Source organism: Phyllobates terribilis, unplaced genomic scaffold (genome assembly GCF_046119375.1).
Source record: "Phyllobates terribilis strain yellow unplaced genomic scaffold, ASM4611937v1 Scaffold_3__8_contigs__length_932513732, whole genome shotgun sequence".
Classification (NCBI taxonomy): Eukaryota; Metazoa; Chordata; class Amphibia; order Anura; family Dendrobatidae; genus Phyllobates; species Phyllobates terribilis.
This window is the reverse complement of record NW_027362763.1, coordinates 531,596,979-531,616,131: the sequence shown is the minus strand read 5'-3', so window position 1 is coordinate 531,616,131 and position 19,153 is coordinate 531,596,979. Positions and strand designations below refer to the sequence as shown.

The window sequence follows — 19,153 nt, the reverse complement described above, 5'->3', positions numbered from 1 at the left end:
GACAGGGTATTTAGCCTCAAACTGACATCATTCTGATGTTTGATTTTGATATCTGATTGTGTCCTAAAATGGACACTGTACACCCCAATGTCGCACACTAATCCCCAGTAAGACCCCATATCATGTAAGGGGGCGATGGTAGGTTCTCGGGCTGCTCTCTTCCTTCAGTCTCTCTCCCCCTTTCCCCACATGCGTAGCCTCCTCCTCCCCGTCCCCTCCATAGAGATGCATTTGTAAGCCCCGCCCTTCCTGTGTGATCATGTGACCTGCATGGAGGCCATACGTTCTAGCCTCCACCCTTTCTATTCTGACTGGCTCCTCGGTCACCAGGGTGACGGCAGTAGGCGGGACCGGTTACCGAGGAGCTGTTGTGGCAAAAGTAAGGAAAGTAACGGAAGAGCGGGCAGTACGCTGTGGGTTCCTGGTAGTGTGCTGTGAGCTCCGGGCTCCGGGTAGGGCGCTGGGAGCTCCGGGCAGTGCGCAGTCTCCGCCGCCGCTCAGGTGAGTCGCGGACGCGTCATCTTGTTGATGCTTTGACAGTGTCGTTCTCCATAACGGAGACACCTGGTGCGGTGCTGCAGCCTCACAGCTCTCCATGTGTACAGCACCGAGCACTGCTACAATAACATGAGCGCTGCTGTCATGTCTGCCTGTGTAAACATACCTCTTAAAGGGGTAGTGCCACACTCACAATCGTGTTACACATAGTGGTCACTATGACCGAGCTGCAGCAGTGATGCCTCACACATTGTATCACAGCTCAACCCATCCACTATATGTAGGTTGGTCAGCCTGGTTTCCTGGGCCACATCTTGTCCGTCTTCTTTCCCTCACTGGAAATACTCTGCTGTTTCTTACCTTGTTTTTCCTGTATACAAATACAGACAGAAGCCAAGGAGACATGTATATGGCTGCTGTCTATGGCCCTGTGTATGTGGAGAGCTACCCCGATGTACACACCAAATGTAGGGCAAAAACACAATGTGAATACAGCCTAACCATCGCTGACAAAGGCAGTGATGCATAAAGCCATGTAAGCTGTGCCCCGCCGCCCAGCGCTGACCTGTACAGGGCTATACAGTGGTCTGTGGGGCTGCAGTAGCTGTACCATGGCAGTCACTAGCGATGGTACCAATCCATTCACAGGACCCAGACAGTGATCTTCCTGGCATCTGCAGCTCTTCTTTTGATTAGCCGGCCAGGCACGATGTCACATGTTCACTATCACTCTGCAATGATGACGTTGTGTCAGGCAGGGGATGACATCGGGTAAGAGTCTGCTGCTCCCATCCTGCTGTCACAGATTACTGATGTGGCCGCCAGACCCTGTCCTGTGAATCGATTCGCACCGTCTCTAGCATGTACGTCTCTGCAGAACCTCTTGTTTCCTACAGTAAATCAAGCAAAATTTAGAAATCTACAGTCAAAAACAGAAAACAAAGTTGTAAATGTCTCAGGATTTTACAGTGTGATGTCTGTAAATAGAAGAATACGTGGGGTATAGAAAAAAAAAAGCTGATTCTGGGATAACCTCTTTAAATATTGCCAGGCAGGGTGCTTCCTTAACTGTGGGGAGCCAAAGGGTGCCTCAATATACAGAGGTGGCTGGAGTCCCCATATGATGCCACAGCCCTATACTCATTGCCAGGCAGAGTAGAAGGAGCCCAATATGGTGCCAAAGCTCTATACACTTTACCAGGCAGAGTAGAAAGAGCCCAGTATGGTGCCAAAGCTCTATACTCATTGCCAGGCAGAGTAGAAGGAGCCCAGTATGGTGCCAAAGCCCTATACACTTTGCCAGGCAGAGTAGAGGGAGCCCTATATGGTGCCAAAGCCCAATACTCATTGCCAGGCAGAGTAGAGGGAGCCCTATATGGTGCCAAAGCCCAATACTCATTGCCAGGCAGAGTAGAGGGAGCCCTATATGGTGCCAAAGCCCAATACTCATTGCCAGGCAGAGTAGAGGGAGCCCTATATGGTTCCAAAGCCCTATACTCATTGCCAGGCAGAGTGCTCCACTGACAGTGTCCCCATAACCAGCAGATAAACCAAAACTTGTCCTGCCCCAGCCTCTCTGCTGCCTGGAAGGGCTGGGGATGTCTTGTACTAAACGCAATATGAATGTGAGCTACTATTAGTCTCTCCTATGTTATTCATGTATTTTATCTCATTCATACAGGATGAAATCTGGACAGATGTGAAGCCAACATGATTTTATGTGACCTGTATTGGTTCTTGGATTGAAGATGCCTACAGGTGAAATTGTTATTATTGTTCATTTTCTTTTGTGACCGGTTATTACTTGTATTAGTGATGGCCAATGGTGACCTTTAGGTGTCCAGCCCTGGACTTCACTTTGGTGAACTCTGTCGTTCTGTCTCTAGTTTGTAGCAGTGAATTGACCTCGCATGCGTGGTCACCCTGAATGTTAATGACCTAGACCTTAAATTCACAGCCTGTTGTATATGTACCTTTAAAATGTGCCCACCATCTCTTTAGGGAAGGGGTGCACAACCTGAGGCTTAGGAGCCCCCTGCGGCCTTTAGTACCTTTTCTGTGCAGCCATCTGCATAGTGTCTGTCACCTTTATCTTCTATGTCTAGGAGAAGAGCAGTGGTGCGTAGCACTAGGGACGGGCAGTTATGGATGGTGTACTGTATGGTCATTTCTGGGCCAGCCATGTTCTGGCATTATGGAGTCCTGACTCCTTTAGCACAAAAAAAGAGTAGATGAAGTGACAAAGTGGCCATGCTTGAGTGCTGTTCTGTTCATTGTAGTTTATGGGAGGAGAGAAGCACTCGGCTGTTTCAGCGTCTCACATAAACTCCAATACAGAACGGTCTCCTGATTTCTAGACTGAGATGGGTACCTTTACTTTCCCGATAGATGGGAGCCCTGTAAATGAAATCGGTACCTATTAGATATTTATGGAACATACTTTCAATATGTCGTAAAGTACTTAAAAGATAATACTGTGATTCAATCTGTCAATGTAGCCCTTGGATCTCAAAAGGGTGTTCTCTCCTGTTCTAGGGGGTATTACAGTACAATCATGTCCTCGTTGGGGTACTTTTAATGTAATGTATTTGATTTAGATGGTTCTTGGCCAGAAACATTAAGACATACAAAACTAGACACAGGGAAACTATTAAACCTGTTTATTTTCATATTCCCCATAGATTATAAAGGAGAGTGACCCTAAAATATATGAGCACCTCTCCTCTGCAAAAGGACACCAGTATGGATGATATTTGGATGGTGTCCTGGGCCTCATCTGAGACCTATACGTGACACCATTGCCACTAGTGACTTCTTTGACTATTCTTATGAAAATGATTGAAAACATTAGAGACAGGAATAAAAATGAGGTACAAGATTTGCTATTTGTGTAATCAGGGTAGTCATTTCTGCATTAAAGAAGCACTTCAAATTTTGTATCCTCTTAATATATTGCAATCGTCATTTTATATAGCACTGTGTACTTACAATTGCTCATTTTGCCTTTTTACCCAGCTTATTCTTCTCTTTTCTCTGCTTCTATGTACAGGGTGGGCCATTTATATGGATACACCTAAATTAAATGGGAATGGTTGGTGATATCAACTTCCTGTTTGTGGCACATTAGTATATGGGAGGGGGAAAACTTTTCCAGGTGGGTGGTGACCATGGCGGCACTTTCCAGGAAACTGTTCATGTAGGAATGCTCGGACCTGACACCCATAATGTGGTGGTGCACCATCTTGTTGGAAAAACTCAGGGAACGTGCCATCTTCAGTGCATAAAGAGGGCAACACATCATCATGTAGCAATTTCAGATATCCAGTGGCATTGAGGTTTCCATTGATGAAGAATGACCCCACTATCTTTGTACCCCATATACCACACCATACTATCAAGATACAAGATGTGCAGCATCTGAAACAACGGATACTGGAAGCCTGTGCTAGCATTTCTTCTGCGGTGTTGCCATCAGTGTGTCAATAGTGGGAGAAGAGGGCTGCATTGACAATCCAACACAATGGGCAGCACTTTGAACACATTTTATAAGTGGTCATAAACTTGTAAAAAACTCATGAAAGAATACAGTTACGTTAAACCCAAGCACACCATTGTTTTTCTTATGAAATTCTCAATAAGTTTGATGTGTCACATGACCCTCTTCCCATTGAAAAAAATAAAGTTGGATCCAAAATGGCCGACTTCAAAATGGCTGCCATGGTCACCACCTATCTGGAAAAGTTTTCCCCCTCCCATATACTAATGTGCCACAAACGGGAAGTTGATATCACCAACCATTGCCATTTAATTTAGGTGTATCCATATAAATGGCCCACCCTGTAGAAACAGGAGGTATCTAGTCCCTGCATTTATCACTCCCCTCTTCACCTCCTGACCCAGCTGCTCCCTCCTCCCCCTGCCATTGACTTTTGCAGTGACTCATAACTTATACAGGGAAATTTGACCTCCTGTTTCTACATAGAGCTTAGAAAGATTCAGTCAGTTTTTAATCACGTGATGTCATAGACCTAATGGAAAACAGAAGAATTAGTTGCATAGAAAGGCAAAATAATCAATTGTAAGTACACAGTGCTATATAATATGATGACTGCAATTTATTAAGAGGATACAAACTTTGATGGGAGGAGGAGTGCTTCTTTAAGCGGACTGCATTAGGGCTGAGTCAGACGGCCGTATAAATCAGAGCGAGATCGGAACGCAATGCTCGGACTGGTCGGCAGCTCTCCCCTCCTGAGCGTGACTGTTTCATGTATTTCTATACAGCTGTCACGCTCTGATTGGGAGAGCTGCTGACCAGTTAAGTGTTGAGTCGTAGTCATGACATTATATAATTGTTGTTTTGAATATTGACAGATCAGATAGAATATTGTATCTTGTAGATTATGTATCTATATATTTCTATACATTTCTGTGTATACATTTCTATGTTTGCAGTAGAAAGTGAGGCAAAAGTGAGGACAAAGAGTCGCTTTGATGAGGTCTTCGAGAGTTATGCTGCTCTTTCAGAAGCAAAGAAAAGGACAAAAAAGAAGAAAATGCCTAAAGAGGAACATGTTATAGTATGTAAATCTTATGTAATGTATTTTTAGAATTTAATTTGTTTCCTACTGACCTATTTATGGTTTTGTCCTTGCAGAACAGAGAATACTTATAAAATGTAAGTAAAAATGTCCTGATTTTAGGGCAATTTCCCTTCCGTATCTGGAGTCCTTTTTGCCTCCTGCCCTCCATGTCATTAAATCCTTTTTGGAGTTGAAGTGATCCGCAGGAGGAATACCACTACAGGATATTCCAGATTCGGGCAGAGGCAGTATTTCACAGATGATTGAACAGATCATGACAAATTTCTATGCAAATCGCAATGGTTTCTTCATGTCATGGAAAAGCGCTGTGCTGTTATTTCTGCCAGTCTCATAGCAAACGAATGGAGCCGTGATACACATGCTCTGCAACTGTTCCATTCTGCCAGAGCATTTCAGAGCCCCGTTCTTGGGATTCTTGGGGATCACTGTGGTCGAACTCCCACCAATCTACAAGTTAGCACCTATCTTATAATAACTTTAAACGGTAATAAAAAGAGGGATAAAGGGAGAGACAAGGGGCGCAGAGTCTAAGTGTAGATGAATATGTGCATTTGCCACAACAGTATTTGTTTTTTGCACTCACCCTTTAGATGTCTTGTGTTTTCACTCAAATGATCCGTATAGTGGATCAGCTCTTTGCAATCCTCCGGTCTGCAGCACAAATGCAGGAACTATATCAGCCATGGTATAAGGCGTGCATGTTGGATAGTGTAGTGGAAAGAAGGTTTCCCTTTTTCGGCACTTCCGAGTTAATCTAACATTTGTAAGTGTTCGAATAAATCTGATATTGAGAAAAAAAATTAATCTTTAATCATCCTTATCTTCCGGAAGCGCCGGAAAAGGGAAACCTTCTTTCCACTACAATAACTTTAAACGTTAGTTTTCCTTTAAAGAGTGATTACCGTCTGTAAGAATTTGACTAAGAACCAGATAGGGTAGGGTGAAATATTTCCCACTATACTTATTTTGTCACCCTCCGGTGCTTCATTTACACTGAAATTAGATTTTTATCCATATGTAAACTAGTGCTCTGGTAAACATATTGGTGCGCTTACCGTCTTCAGCTCCTCTCCTCTCTCCCCCCACTTCTTGATTGGCAGTGGAGATCAAGGCTCTGCTGCAGGACATCACCTCTATCATCTGTCATTCAAAAAGCAGAGGACAGTGCTGAGCTGGGCGAAGAGTAGCCAAAGACTACAGGTGCACAGATATGCCCAACCGGGCACTAGCCAGCCTAAATTGCATATTAATAAAGGGAAAATTTCAGCTCAATCGAATTGGGCTCTCTTGGAAATAATTCACCCTGCCCAGTCGTACACTGCCTCTGGTTTCCTAATGTGTCAAATACTTATGAGAAAAAGACCCTTCACGTTAGGTGGTTCTTAGTGAATTGCCTGCCCATGTTCAAGAGAATGTGGGCAGTGGGATTGAGCCACTGGGCATGTGTGACCCCCGTCACTGGGCGCGTTAGGTGAATGTTATGAGACGGAATCAAAAGAACAGCAGTGGGCACGGTAACAAGTATATAACGAAATATTTACAGCTAGATCATTTAAAAAGAAAACACGCATCTAATTGTAAATGTGTCATTTCAGTCTATTACTTGTGGGCTTAACCCTTTGATGTCACAGACAGTTTTGGCCTTTATGCTAGATGATTTTATTTATCCAGTTTTTAGTTTGCGTTGCAAGAGGCATAAGTTTTTAATATACCCTGCGACATAGTCCTATAAGGGCTTGCTTTGTTTTCAGGATAAGTTGTATTGGTCAGTGGCATCATTTTGGAGTACATATAAATTGATAAACTTTTATTAACTGTTTATGGGAAGGAATATAAAATAAACAGTTCTGACACTGTTGTTTTGCGTTTTAAACTTTTCGCTGTTCTGCACAAATAAAGTGTTGACCTCATTGTGTGGGTCAGCATAATTATAGCAATACCAAATTTATATAGTTTTATTGTTTTGTACAATAATTACACACTTGCAAAAAAAATAATTATTTTTGGGTTGCCATATTTACGAGGCAAATATATATTGTTTTTGCAGCGTCTTTTCTTTTGTTTTTTGTTTTTTTAATGAAACCATTTCTTATTGTCTCAGAGAAAAATTAAAATCCATACAGACCTCTCCAGAGAAGGGGGCATGTCCCCCTCACATTGGACATGTGGGGAAGGGAGAAGCTAATTATAACAACGAAAGTGAGTTGACCCTTCCCTCGCCATTGAAGTAGGGGCCTCCTCTAGTGATCAGTTAATTACAGCAAGCAGATTTGATGAGAAGAAGACAAAAAGACTGAATTTTTGTATACGCAGAGGCCGGGAAGTACCTTTCCCAGGAGTAGAGCTTTCTCTGATCAAAGAATCTTCTTAGACCTTTCAGAGCTAGTGGTCAGGGATGAATATTGGGGTTTGCATTGATCTGATAATTATGGGAGAAATACTTAGGCCCTGCCTCCAGCGGGACCTGATTGGCTGAGGGATATGGCAGACAGGGAAGCCTTATGTTATGACATTCTGCCGATGGTCTGACAATGAGAACAATCTCCCTTTTGTCAGATTCCTTACATGCCGCTGTCACTACAGACAGCTGTATATGAGGGGTTGAAGTGCTGTGAGATTGGCACTATGTCTGCTCTCAGCACATGCAGCTTGGCTGTGTATAACATGTAGCTCCTTCTGCAGATGGCACAGGCACAACTTCTGTGCCCATGCCATCTCCCTGACATAAGTGTATGTCAGATTGCAGTAAATCAGCTACAATCTTAACGTACAGTTACATCATTTTGCAGGAAGGGGTTAAGAACTCCTCAGTGGACCAGAGTAACCGTAGTAAATTCCTATTGAACATACTATACATAAGAGACACATGGGGGTGCATGTTCTTGTTCACTTTGCTTAGCGCGCCCTGTTTATGGGTAAGTCTATTCTTGTTGTATATACATTGATTGGGTTTATATATTATTGATGAAATCATTAAAACGACTTAACTATCCACAACATTGTATGTGCTTGCATTGTTACTGATGACCTGGTTATATCATCTTATATATTTTGGCTTTGTAGCCTTTTTTGAGTGCAATAAGCTCTAAATATTTTTAGCTTCAAGAGTGCTTGTTTTCTGCATAATTAATTATTTGGAATTGCTAATGGTGACTTTTTCTAACATTAGAGAGGCTTTGTTATCGTGTTCCATCTTTGCCTAACTCCTAACTCTATCTCGTATCTATTGAATTGGGTATTTCTCATAACATGTGGCATGAATAGTATTTTAAAGAAGTTGTCCACTACTTGGACAACTCCTTGTTATTCCCAATGCTTGGCTTATACTCCCCTTCCTTCCCGGCGCTGTTCCCGCAGTGTCGGCACTCGTGCGGTCGTTATGACACATGATCCCGGCGCCCAATCAGCACTGGTGTCACTGTCCCCATCTCCTGTCGAGTTGAACATGAAGAGGAAGTCAGAGATCAACCGCAGCATAGACTTCCTCTTCATATTCAATTTGTCCAAAGACGGGGACAGTGACGCCAGCACTGATAGGGCGCCGGGGTCACATGTCACAACAACCGCACGAGAGCCCTGGGACTGTGAGTGCTGACACTGCTGGAACACGAGGGGAGAATAGACTTTTTATTTTATCTGCCTCAAACATTTAGATCAAGAAGGGGTTGTCCAAGTAGTGGACAACCCCTTTAAGTAAGGTTCAATAACTGTTGTTTAAATTTAGATTATATTGCATCATTTTCTAATGAAATGTTTCCTTTCTATCATACAGCTTGAAACCTTCAGCAATCCACTTCACCCAGCCAAAGATCGTGTTCAAGAAACACAAGAGAGCAGAACAACCAGCATAGAAGAGGATAGTCCAAGGATTGCAAAGAAAAAAGCAAGAGAATTGCTGCGAGAAAGTGAAGATGGAGGCAATAACAGTGCTAAAGAGCAAAAGCATGCAAAATCCGAAAAGAAGAAAATAAAGAAAATCAGTGGGACAGACGCCCCGAGCGAACTTCAGATGGGAAACTTGGATGTTGCACATCAACTCAACGCTAGTAGTTCACATTTTGATGGACAGCGAGTCAAACGTTTTGGGATTGCAGCAGAGGCTACATCAGTAGAAGAGCGTAGTCCTACTGATCTTGAATATGAGGAAGAGCTTTTTGAGGCTTATAGGCTCCATGTTTCTCAGGAGGAAACAAATGAAATCAAAGAGAAAATGAAAAAGAAACTAAGGGCTCATAACTTCACTGGGGATGACCAACAGCATCTTCTGCTGCAAAATGGAACTGAGAAGAAAAAAAGGAAAAAGAAGAGAGCTTTGGTGGAAACTGAGCAGGAAACCAGGTACTTCTTTTTTAGTGGTGGCTAACCATATGTCCAGTGGTTTTGAAGCCATATTTTTTTTGTGTGGCTCCTGAGGGTTCAAGCCCATATTGCCTAATCATATACGGTTCAGTAGAGAACATGCCTTGACTCCCTGGACTAGTAATACTAATGCCTCAAAAAAAAAGTACAACTAGACATAAAAAGCGTATTAGAATTATTTCTATAAGATAGAAAAAAGAGTCACTAAATAAGAAATTGCTTTTCTCTCTTTTTATAGTTTTTACGTCTTGTGAAGTCATCTTTTTGCCATTTTAATAAGAATATCTATCTATCTATATGCAAATCTTTTTTTTTTTTCTACTTGCCGTTTTTTCTTTTACAATATAGCCGTATGAGGGCTTGTTTTTTTGCTAGACGAGTTGTAGTTTTAAACGGCACCATTCATTTTATCAGTCAATGTACTGGAAAGCAGGAAAATAATACCAATCGCTGTAAAATTACTTTAAAAAAATACATTTACAGCAATTTCTAACTTCTGAATTTTTTAAGTGGTAAAAAAATTTGTGAAATTTGTCAAAGAACCAAAAATGTTTGTGTTGCCATTTTCCGAGAGTAATGTTTTCAGTAGATGGAGCTGTGTGAGGGCTTTTTTTTCACGTGGAGAGCTGACGTATTTACTGATCCAATTTTAGGGTAAATGCAATGTTTTGATTGCTTCTAATTGCATTTTCTTGGTGGAGTTGCACTGACCAAAAAAAGTATTTTTTTTCTTGCTCGTTGCGTCATTTACCTATTGGGTTAGTTAATTTCATATTTTGATAGACAAAACTTTTACAGACTTCTTAAGTGTTTACCAGCAGCGCTCTCTACCCACTGCTATCAGAGGCAGATCCTGGCTGTGTGACATATCTGCCTGCAATAATGCAGGCTCAGTACCTGAGCTTCATTCTGAGACGGGAACCCGACATGACGTGACTACTAGTACTAGTCCAGCTGATTCCTAAAACTGTCATATATCATTACAAATCTATTCTAAGGAAGGAGTGCAGCCCTAAATCTCTTCTGTCCTACCGAGTGCTGATAAGCTGATATTTATGGGGTGCAGTGAAATGCAGAACCATGGAAGATACTGTACATATATGTTGCATTATTGCAGTGCAGTGTCTCATATTGTACTTTTGCAAGGTCATTGCTGTAGCAGTAATTGGGATGTGATTAATACATGGTAACTGCACTGTGGCATGCAAAATTGAAAAAGTAACCGTTGTTTAATTTTTATTTCATAAATCAATAGTACGCGTGAAAATCAGATACTTTTGAAAGAAGAAATCTTCTTTCTCCTCCTTGAGTGGTCAATCTTCTCAAAAGTTTAATTTCATGGGTAAAATCTGTCTTCAGTGAATATTGACTTTTACATACAGTTCTATGGGGAGGAGTGATTAAGAGTTACAGACAAACACAAGACATCCTGCTGCAATATCTCTTTAAACGTCAGTTATACTTTTATCACCTCCCCCTTCTGACAGCAGGATTTCACATCCCAAACTATTTATATGCGCATGTAGCGCTATGAAAGTCCAGCAATACCTTTACAGTCTGTTCTTCTGTTACTGAGAAATTGGCGTTTGAATTGATAGACAAGGCTGGATGACTATGGTAGATCTGAATTCTCTGTCACCCTAGCTCTGTTTCCCGCCAGTACTGCTTCCTCCTGCTCGACTGACGGCTCCTTTGCCTGAAGTCGCACAGAGGCTGTCAGTCAAGCAAGAGGAGGCGGCACTGGCTGGGGAATAGAGCTGGAGTGACGGAGGCTTCAAATCTACAAACTCATTTGCATATAATTTCTCAGTGACGGATGAACCGACTGGCCATTTAAAGGTATTGCTGGTCTTGTCTTTGAATTTTTAGATAAGCAAATTTATACCTGTATGATCCCCAAAGTGATTCTCCAGCAACGAGAAATAATCTTTTGAAGATATATATATGCCTGCAGCGAGAAATGCCGGACGAGCATTGTGGCAGGATGATGTACTTACAGCTTCTCAGTCTCACTGTGTATTTCCTGACTAGCGCCACTCTCCTCTTGTTGACTTACAAGTTGATGGAAATACAGCTTGAGGCTGAGGAGCTGTAAGTGCATTGTCACACCCACACAATACACTTTCAGAGATATATGTGTGGGTGTGACAATGCACTTACAGCTCCTCAGCCTCAAGCTGTATTTCCATCAACTTGTAAGTCAACAAGAGGAGAGTGGCGCTAGTCAGGAAATACACAGTGAGACTGAGAAGCTGTAAGTACATCATCCTGCCACAATGCTCTTCTGGCCTTTTACCGGTGCTGGCACATCCCTCTGGGGTCATAAAGAGATCAACTTGTTTATCTTTTAAAGGGCTGCAGAGACATTGAAATTGTTTGGGTGTGTAGAAGTTTCTGATTGGCTCCATTTAATGACTAATTTTGTGTGATAAAACTGGTTCAGACGTTTCAGCGTAGCTGTTCTTACCAATCTTACTGACTGTGTAATACTAGATACCAAAAACTACATCTGCACCGAGTTTGTATCGTCTCCCTGTGTTTGGGCTATTTTCCTAAAACAAGACAATTAAAGACAAAATTACCTGTGACCTTAGGGAGCCATATATGAAAAAACAGAACTAGAAAAAACTCCACTAAAGCTATGAATTTATTAGATTTACGGTAGTTAAAACTCGAGGCAAAAATTATTCTCAATTATAATTCTTGCAGTTTATTTGACCAACGTATTCTCTATACAATCAAGGATATAGATTAGGGACACAAAGGTTAAATTGTATAGTAAGGGTGCAAGCAGACGGCCGTATAACTAGTGCGATGATCGCATCGCACTGCACAGACTGGCCGGCAGCTCTCCTGACCTGAGCTTGACAGCGTGATGGATTTCTATGCAGCAGTCAAGCTCAGGTCAGGGAGGTGCCGGCAAGTACGAGGTTTATGATGCGATCCTCGGTCATGAAATACGGCAGTCTGTCTGCGCCCTAACAATTATGGGACAAGGGGGAAAGATAGGATAAATATTGTAGACAATACTACAGCAACTTACACTAAAAATGCCTAAAACAAAATCCTGCCTAGCCACGGAGGTTGAACCCAAAATAGTAGACGACAATGGCTCGACCTGCTCAATGGAGTGTGTGCCCTACTAAGCAGGGCTATGGAGTGGGTAAGCCAAACCTCCGACTCCTCAATTTCCATGACACCGACTCCACGATTCTGACTCCCTCATACATGGCTCATGTTTAATTGATAAATTTACTGTAGCACCGATTCATCTCAGCTAAAAGTCTAGACCCTTAGATCAGGAATAGGACAGACATTTATAGGACATTTCATAACTTTCCCAAATTCTTTTGAAAAAATATTCCCTACAAACTGCACTGAACTACTGTACCCAATTTATTATATATTTTAGGAAACTGAGTTGGTCCATTTTATACCGACTCCATGAAAATGGGCTCCAACTCCGACTCCACAGCCCTGCTACGAAGTCCCTATAACCTAAAAAATGTCATAAAAACACAACAAAAGCTTCAAAACTTTCGCTTCCAACACAGCCTTTTTACTGCCAAGAGAGCAGGTTTTGCTGTAGAAAAAAATGCTGCGTGTGAACATAATCTAAATATCCACAAAATTATGTCCCTAACACATCTGGTAAAATAAATATAATGTGGCCAACCCCATTAACTCATTCTGCAGCCTTCAATAGACAGAGTAATGCAGCGGCTATAGGAGCAAACGGTCGGCCATGCAAGAAAGACAAAAATATTGTCCCCAAAGGTGGAAAACCCCTTTAAATCTAAAAACCACATGGTTTTGGATTTTTAGCATGGGTAATAAAGACATGGGCCATCAAAAAATTTTGCCGCTACCTCTATTTCCATGCTGTTATCGGCATCCAGAAGGACAGCGCAGAATAATCGTGGCTTCTAAAATGCAGCTAGTCAGTGGAGGGAGAAGAGCGGCTACTGTGAAGGTTTTCATGGTTAGTGTCCTTTATTTATTGACAGCCCCTGTAGAGACGTTCTTTAGATCATTTACTATGACACCCACAATTCAGCTTATGGGTGTATATACAATGGTGGTCAGCTATAACAGCTGGGGTCTATTGCCATGGTGGGAGTCCATCACGTCCAGTGTATATAACCTTTTGGGAAGAATACATTGTATGTGTTATATTTCTGCTGATAATCATACATAACTCTGATTGTATATATGGTATAAGATTAGAGCCCCTTCTTTCTATACGCTGATATTCTGAGTGTGATCTGAATTGTGTAGTACTTTGTTTTCCCAGTGTTATGTCTATTTCGGAGCTGGAAGGCACACCAGCAGAAGAACACGGTCAACCAGAACCAGAGGCATCACCACATAATGCTGAAATACTGGAAGCGGTTCCTAAAGTTAGAGGCAAAAAATCCAAGAAAAAGCATAAAACGGGTTAGTAATGTATAGAATCAGCAGCATATAAATGTTTCAGTGTTTCTAGTCCCAAACAACTGGCATAAAAAACGTTCCCTTGAGGGTTTACAATTATGGGAAAACCAAGTAGTGTCAGAAGGGGCATCTCCACATTTCATAGCATGGCTAATATCATACATTTCATACAGATTCACCAAAATGTGCGTTGATATTTTATTTTTTTTTGTGACTTCCAACATTGAAATCCAAATGTTTTAGAATGACCATATTTAAAGCCCTATTTTTCCCAATTCTCTTTTGGATTTTCATCCATATGTTGATAAGATCAATGATGTGAGGTCATTTGCTGGCTTGCAAATTATGTTTAAAGGGGTTGGACACTTTCTGGCCAAATTTGTAAAAAGTTTTGAGCTGCATTGTACTGGCATGATCAGTCATAATACACTCATTGCTTCCGACCTCCGCCAGCACTTAAGATGGTAATTTTTGTCGGGGATAAACACATGACCTCTTCTCTGGCTTAGTACTCTTTGGTGCAGGCATGGAAAGCTTTCACAGATGCAGGCAGCGGATCTTCTTGTATCTGTGCTTGCACAGAAGAGGATTTAGTCGGGGAAGCTGTCAATTGATTACTCATATGACTGTCACCTTTTACATCACTGATCCTTGAGGAGAGCGGCGCCTTTAGAAACTCCGTCCGCAACCTGACTAACTACTTTAAATACATTTTCTTTCGCTCTTATAAGACTTAAAGAGAATCTGTCGCCAGGCTGTTGCTATGTAATTTGACAGCAGCACTTGTTAGTGACAGAGACCCTGATTCCAGCAATGTATCACTTAGTTTACTGGGTGCAGCAATTGTAATAGAATCACAGTTTTCTCTGATGCAGAGCTGAGCATGCTGAGCTGTGTGTAACTCCACACACCACTGATTATAGCAGTTTTCCGTGTACAATGTATAGTGACAGAAAGCTGCTAATCAGTGCTGGGAGTGAGGTTGGACCACGAGGCCAGTTGTACTGTCGTGATAATCTCCTGCTAATAAAACACTGATTGTATTGAAACAGCAAAACACAGCTTAATAAGTGACAGATCATTGTAATGAGGGTCTGTTCCCCTATGTCATGGTGCTCTCAAACTATACAGCAAAAACCTGCTGAGAGATTGCCTTTAATACTCAGCTACAGGTGATTCCAGCATCTGAATAATTTTCTTTGTAAATTCATTTCTAACTCTCAAACTGTGGAAACTTGTACTCTTTTTGCGGCATGCTTTTAACAGATAAAATGTTTTTTTTTTTTTCTTTTTTTTTTATGTAGAGTTCAGTTTGTTTTTTTTCAATGCAAAAGATAAAGAAAATTGTCATTTTGCCCTAAAATCCATTCAGATTTCCATTGTGGATAAATGGCTTTTTAAAAACCTCATTCACACCTCAAATACTATATATTTTTGTGGGGAAAAAAAATTCAGATTTTTTTTTTATTTTTTTAAATTTTGGTCCGCATACAAGATTTACATTTTTTTGCTCTGGAAACACTCTATTTTTAGATGATATAGAAAACCTTGATGCAAAAGAGGACGATGTAGATGACAGCTGCCCTAGAGTCGTGTATGATGACCGCCTGGTGTTGGGAGTTTATATTCATCGATCAGACAAACTCAAAACCGACCTTATGGTATCTCGACCCCTGGTGAAAATTCACATCATTGATCAAAAAACAGGGGAATATGTCAAGAAAGAAACCAGGTAATAAAAGCAAAATACTATCAAAGTCTTTGGAATGCTTTTTAATATTATTTAGGGTGGTTTTATATTTACAGACCAATAGTGTGCAACTAAAAAAAGTATCGACCTGATGGAAAATTATATCAATTCACTTCTATGTATTTTTACTGGTTTACAGCAAAAGCAAACCCTACATGATTTTTTTTATAGAACTGTAAGATCACTATAAGGAGTTGTTCCCTTTCAGTTATACATAGTCTCCAGGTGCAGTTTACTATAAAAAACAAACAAAAAAACAAAAACGGACTGCACTTGCCATCAGGGCTGTGGAGTCAGAGTCGGTGCCCATTTTGGTGGAGTCGGAGTTGGTATAAAATGGTCCGACACCGATTCCTAAAATATATAATAAATTGGGTACTGTCATTCAATGCAGTTTCTGGGGAATATTTTTTCATAAGAATTTGGGAAAGTTCTGAAATGTCCTATAAATGTCTGTCCTATTCCTGATCTAAGGGTCTAGACTTTTAGCTGAGATGAATCTGTACTACAGTAAATTTATCACTTAATCATGAGCCATGTATGAGGGAGTCGGAGTCATGGAAATTGAGGAGTCTGAATTGAAGGTTTTGCTTACCGACTCCACAGCCCTGCTTGCCATCCAGTGAATCTCCGCTACTGCTCTGTGTCTGGCATTGGTTTGGTTGTGTGGCATCATGTCTGCTGCCAATCAGTGACTCTAAATGAGGCGGTACGACTGTACTGGCAGAGCCACCAAGTTCTCTGATTGGCTGTCTACCTGATGTCAGCAGCACAGCCAACGCCAGACACCGGGAGCCAAATGGAGGGACGGTGAGTCCAGTATGATTATTATTTTTTTCTTAATATACCAAACTGCGCCCTGGGACAAAGATTAGAGGACAACCCCTTGTAATGATAATTCAACCTCTGTGAGCACCACCAGTCGCTAGAATGAACCACGCTCAAGTAAAGGGGGCTCCACTGCAATGAAGCGGCAAAATTATCAGTTGTGCCGTAAATAAGGTACTGTATGGCAACAAAAGAAACCCGCAGTGTGGCAAAAGGGCCAACAAGTGCTAAGCATCTCTGGGAACTCCTTCAAGATTGTTGGAAGACCATTTCCAGTGACTACCTCTTGAAGCTCATCAACAGAATGCCAAGAGTGTGCAAAGCAGTCATCAAAGCAAAAGGTGGCTACTTTGAAGAACCTAAAATATAAGACATATTTTCAGTTGTTTCACACTTTTTTGTTAAGTATATAATTCCACATGTGTTAATTCATAGTTTTGATGCCTTCAGTGTGAATGTACAATTTTCAAAGTCATGAAAATACAGAAAAATCTTTAAATGAGAAGGTGTGTCCAAACTTTTGGTCTGTACTGTGTATATATATATATATATATATATATATATACATACACATACTGCGGGGTTTTTTTTTGTTGCCATACAGTACTTTATTTACGGCACAACTGAATATATATATATATATATATATATATATATATATATATATCTATGTATATATATCTCAATATTTATATATCTATAATAAATAGTGCTGTCCCTGCTGTCTTAGTGCGAGCAGCTTTGCGGATGGACTTACAGTGTTCGCATATTCATAAAAATATCTGATATGCCCAGAATAACTAATTAAAAATCAAACAATGTTACATATTCTGATCACTTCCAATTTACACCTCGTGGTTTAATTGTTGTATTGTTGGTGAAAAGATTTTCTTTCTTTTTTTTCAGCTCTGATGCAGTTTTATCATTTCATGACCAAGAAAGTATTGAGTATGTCCTGGCCAAGTGCACACAAGCATACGACTTCAAGCGGCTGAAGACGTTGGTTCCTGAGTGGGATGAGCAAATCATATTTATGGAGAAGTTCACACACTTTTTGCACATCAAGGAAGACAGCCCCAATGTTATCATATTCTTTGAGGTAAAATGTCTATGCATCAACGTACAGAATGATTTGGCCTGTTTTGGAGCTTCTTTGGCATAGTCTAAGAACCACAACTTTTTTTTTTTTTTACTGTGCGATGTTTTGTTTTTGGTTTGTTTTTTTGCTGGACAAGTTGACTAGCTGTAGTTTTTATTGGAAGAATTTTTGGTAACATATAATGTATTATTTAACTTTTATGTAATTTTGTGGGAGTGGTGGTGGGAGTATCACAGCTATCTATTCAGACTGTGCATCCTGTCGTGTAAATAATATGTAAAATTTGTTCTATGGGTCAGTTCGAATACAGGAATATAAAAAATGTATCTGTTTCATGGATTAAAACTTATTTTTCAGTCACGCCTTCAGAGAATCATAACTTTTGGATTCTGAGAAGTATGAATTTTTCATTCCTTCTATAATGTCATCCTATTTTTTTTGCAGGATGAGTTGTAGATTTTATATGGGGAAATGTATTCTCTATTTTTAGGGGAAATAAATGAAAATGCAGTTCTACAATTTTTTTTGAGTAGTAATATTTCTTTTCTTGCTGTTTAAGGAACATATTCACTCCATCCCACTTTAAAGCTATGACAGCTGTAATGTGTATACATGTATGTATGTGTTTGTGTGTGTGTATGTATATATATATATATATATATATATATATATATATATATATATATATATATATATATATATATATATATATATATATATATATATATATATATACACATATATATACACTGCTCAAAAAAGTAAAGAGAAAACTCAAATAACACATCCTAGATCTGAATGAATGAAATATTCTCATTGAATACTTTGTTCTGTACAAAGTTGAATGTGCTGACAACAAAATCACACAAAAATCATCAATGGAAATCAAATTTATTAACCAATGGAGGCCTGGATTTGGAGTCACCCCCAAAATTAATGTGGAAAAACACACTACAGGCTGATCTAACTTTGATGTAATGTCCTTAAAACAAGTCAAAATGAGGCTCAGCATTGTGTGTGGCCTCCACGTGCCTGTATGACCTCCCTACAACGCCTGGGCATGCTCCTGATGAGATTGCGGATGGTCTCCTGTGGGATCTCCTCCCAGACCTGGACTAAAGCATCCGCCAACTCCTGGACAGTCTGTGGTGCAACGTGACGTTGGTGGATGGAGCGAGACCTGATGTCCCAGATGTGCTTAATCGGATTCAGGTCTGGGGAACGGATGGGCCAGTCCACAGCTTCAATGCCTTCATCTTGCAGGAACTGCTGACACACTCCAGCCACATGAGGTCTGGCATTGTCCTGCATTAGAAGGAATCCAGGGCCAACCGCACCAGCATATGGTCTCACAAGGGGTCTGAGGATCTCATCTCGGTACCTAATGGCAGTCAGGCTACCTCTGGCGAGCACATGGAGGGCTGTGCGGCCCTCCTAAGAAATGCCACCCCACACCATTACTGACCCACTGCCAAACCGGTCATGCTGAAGGATGTTGCAGGCAGCAGATCGCTCTCCACGGTGTCTCCAGACTCTGTCACGTCTGTCACATGTGCTCAGTGTGAACCTTTCATCTGTGAA

The 19,153-nt window shown here is 40.9% G+C and overlaps 1 protein-coding gene across 7 annotated transcripts in view; it reads left to right on the top strand.

Annotated features, from left to right (window-relative positions):
- Positions 1-236: 236 nt before the first annotated feature.
- AHI1 (Abelson helper integration site 1) overlaps positions 237-19,153 on the top strand; it is a 280,181-nt gene continuing 261,264 nt past the window's right edge. For 2 of the 7 annotated variants that reach the window (XM_073671287.1, XM_073671291.1), the window contains exons 1-7: positions 237-501; positions 2,180-2,256; positions 4,954-5,078; positions 8,875-9,440; positions 13,756-13,898; positions 15,429-15,627; positions 17,380-17,572. In XM_073671287.1, coding sequence (XP_073527388.1) covers positions 2,247-2,256; positions 4,954-5,078; positions 8,875-9,440; positions 13,756-13,898; positions 15,429-15,627; positions 17,380-17,572 — 1,236 coding nt within the window. In that variant the 5' untranslated portion in view covers positions 237-501; positions 2,180-2,246. Of the gene's footprint in view, positions 502-2,179; positions 2,257-4,952; positions 5,079-5,155; positions 5,177-8,874; positions 9,441-13,755; positions 13,899-15,428; positions 15,628-17,379; positions 17,573-19,153 lie in introns of those variants that run through there. The other 5 variants (XM_073671289.1, XM_073671292.1, XM_073671290.1 and 2 more) reach the window with 5 other exon arrangements.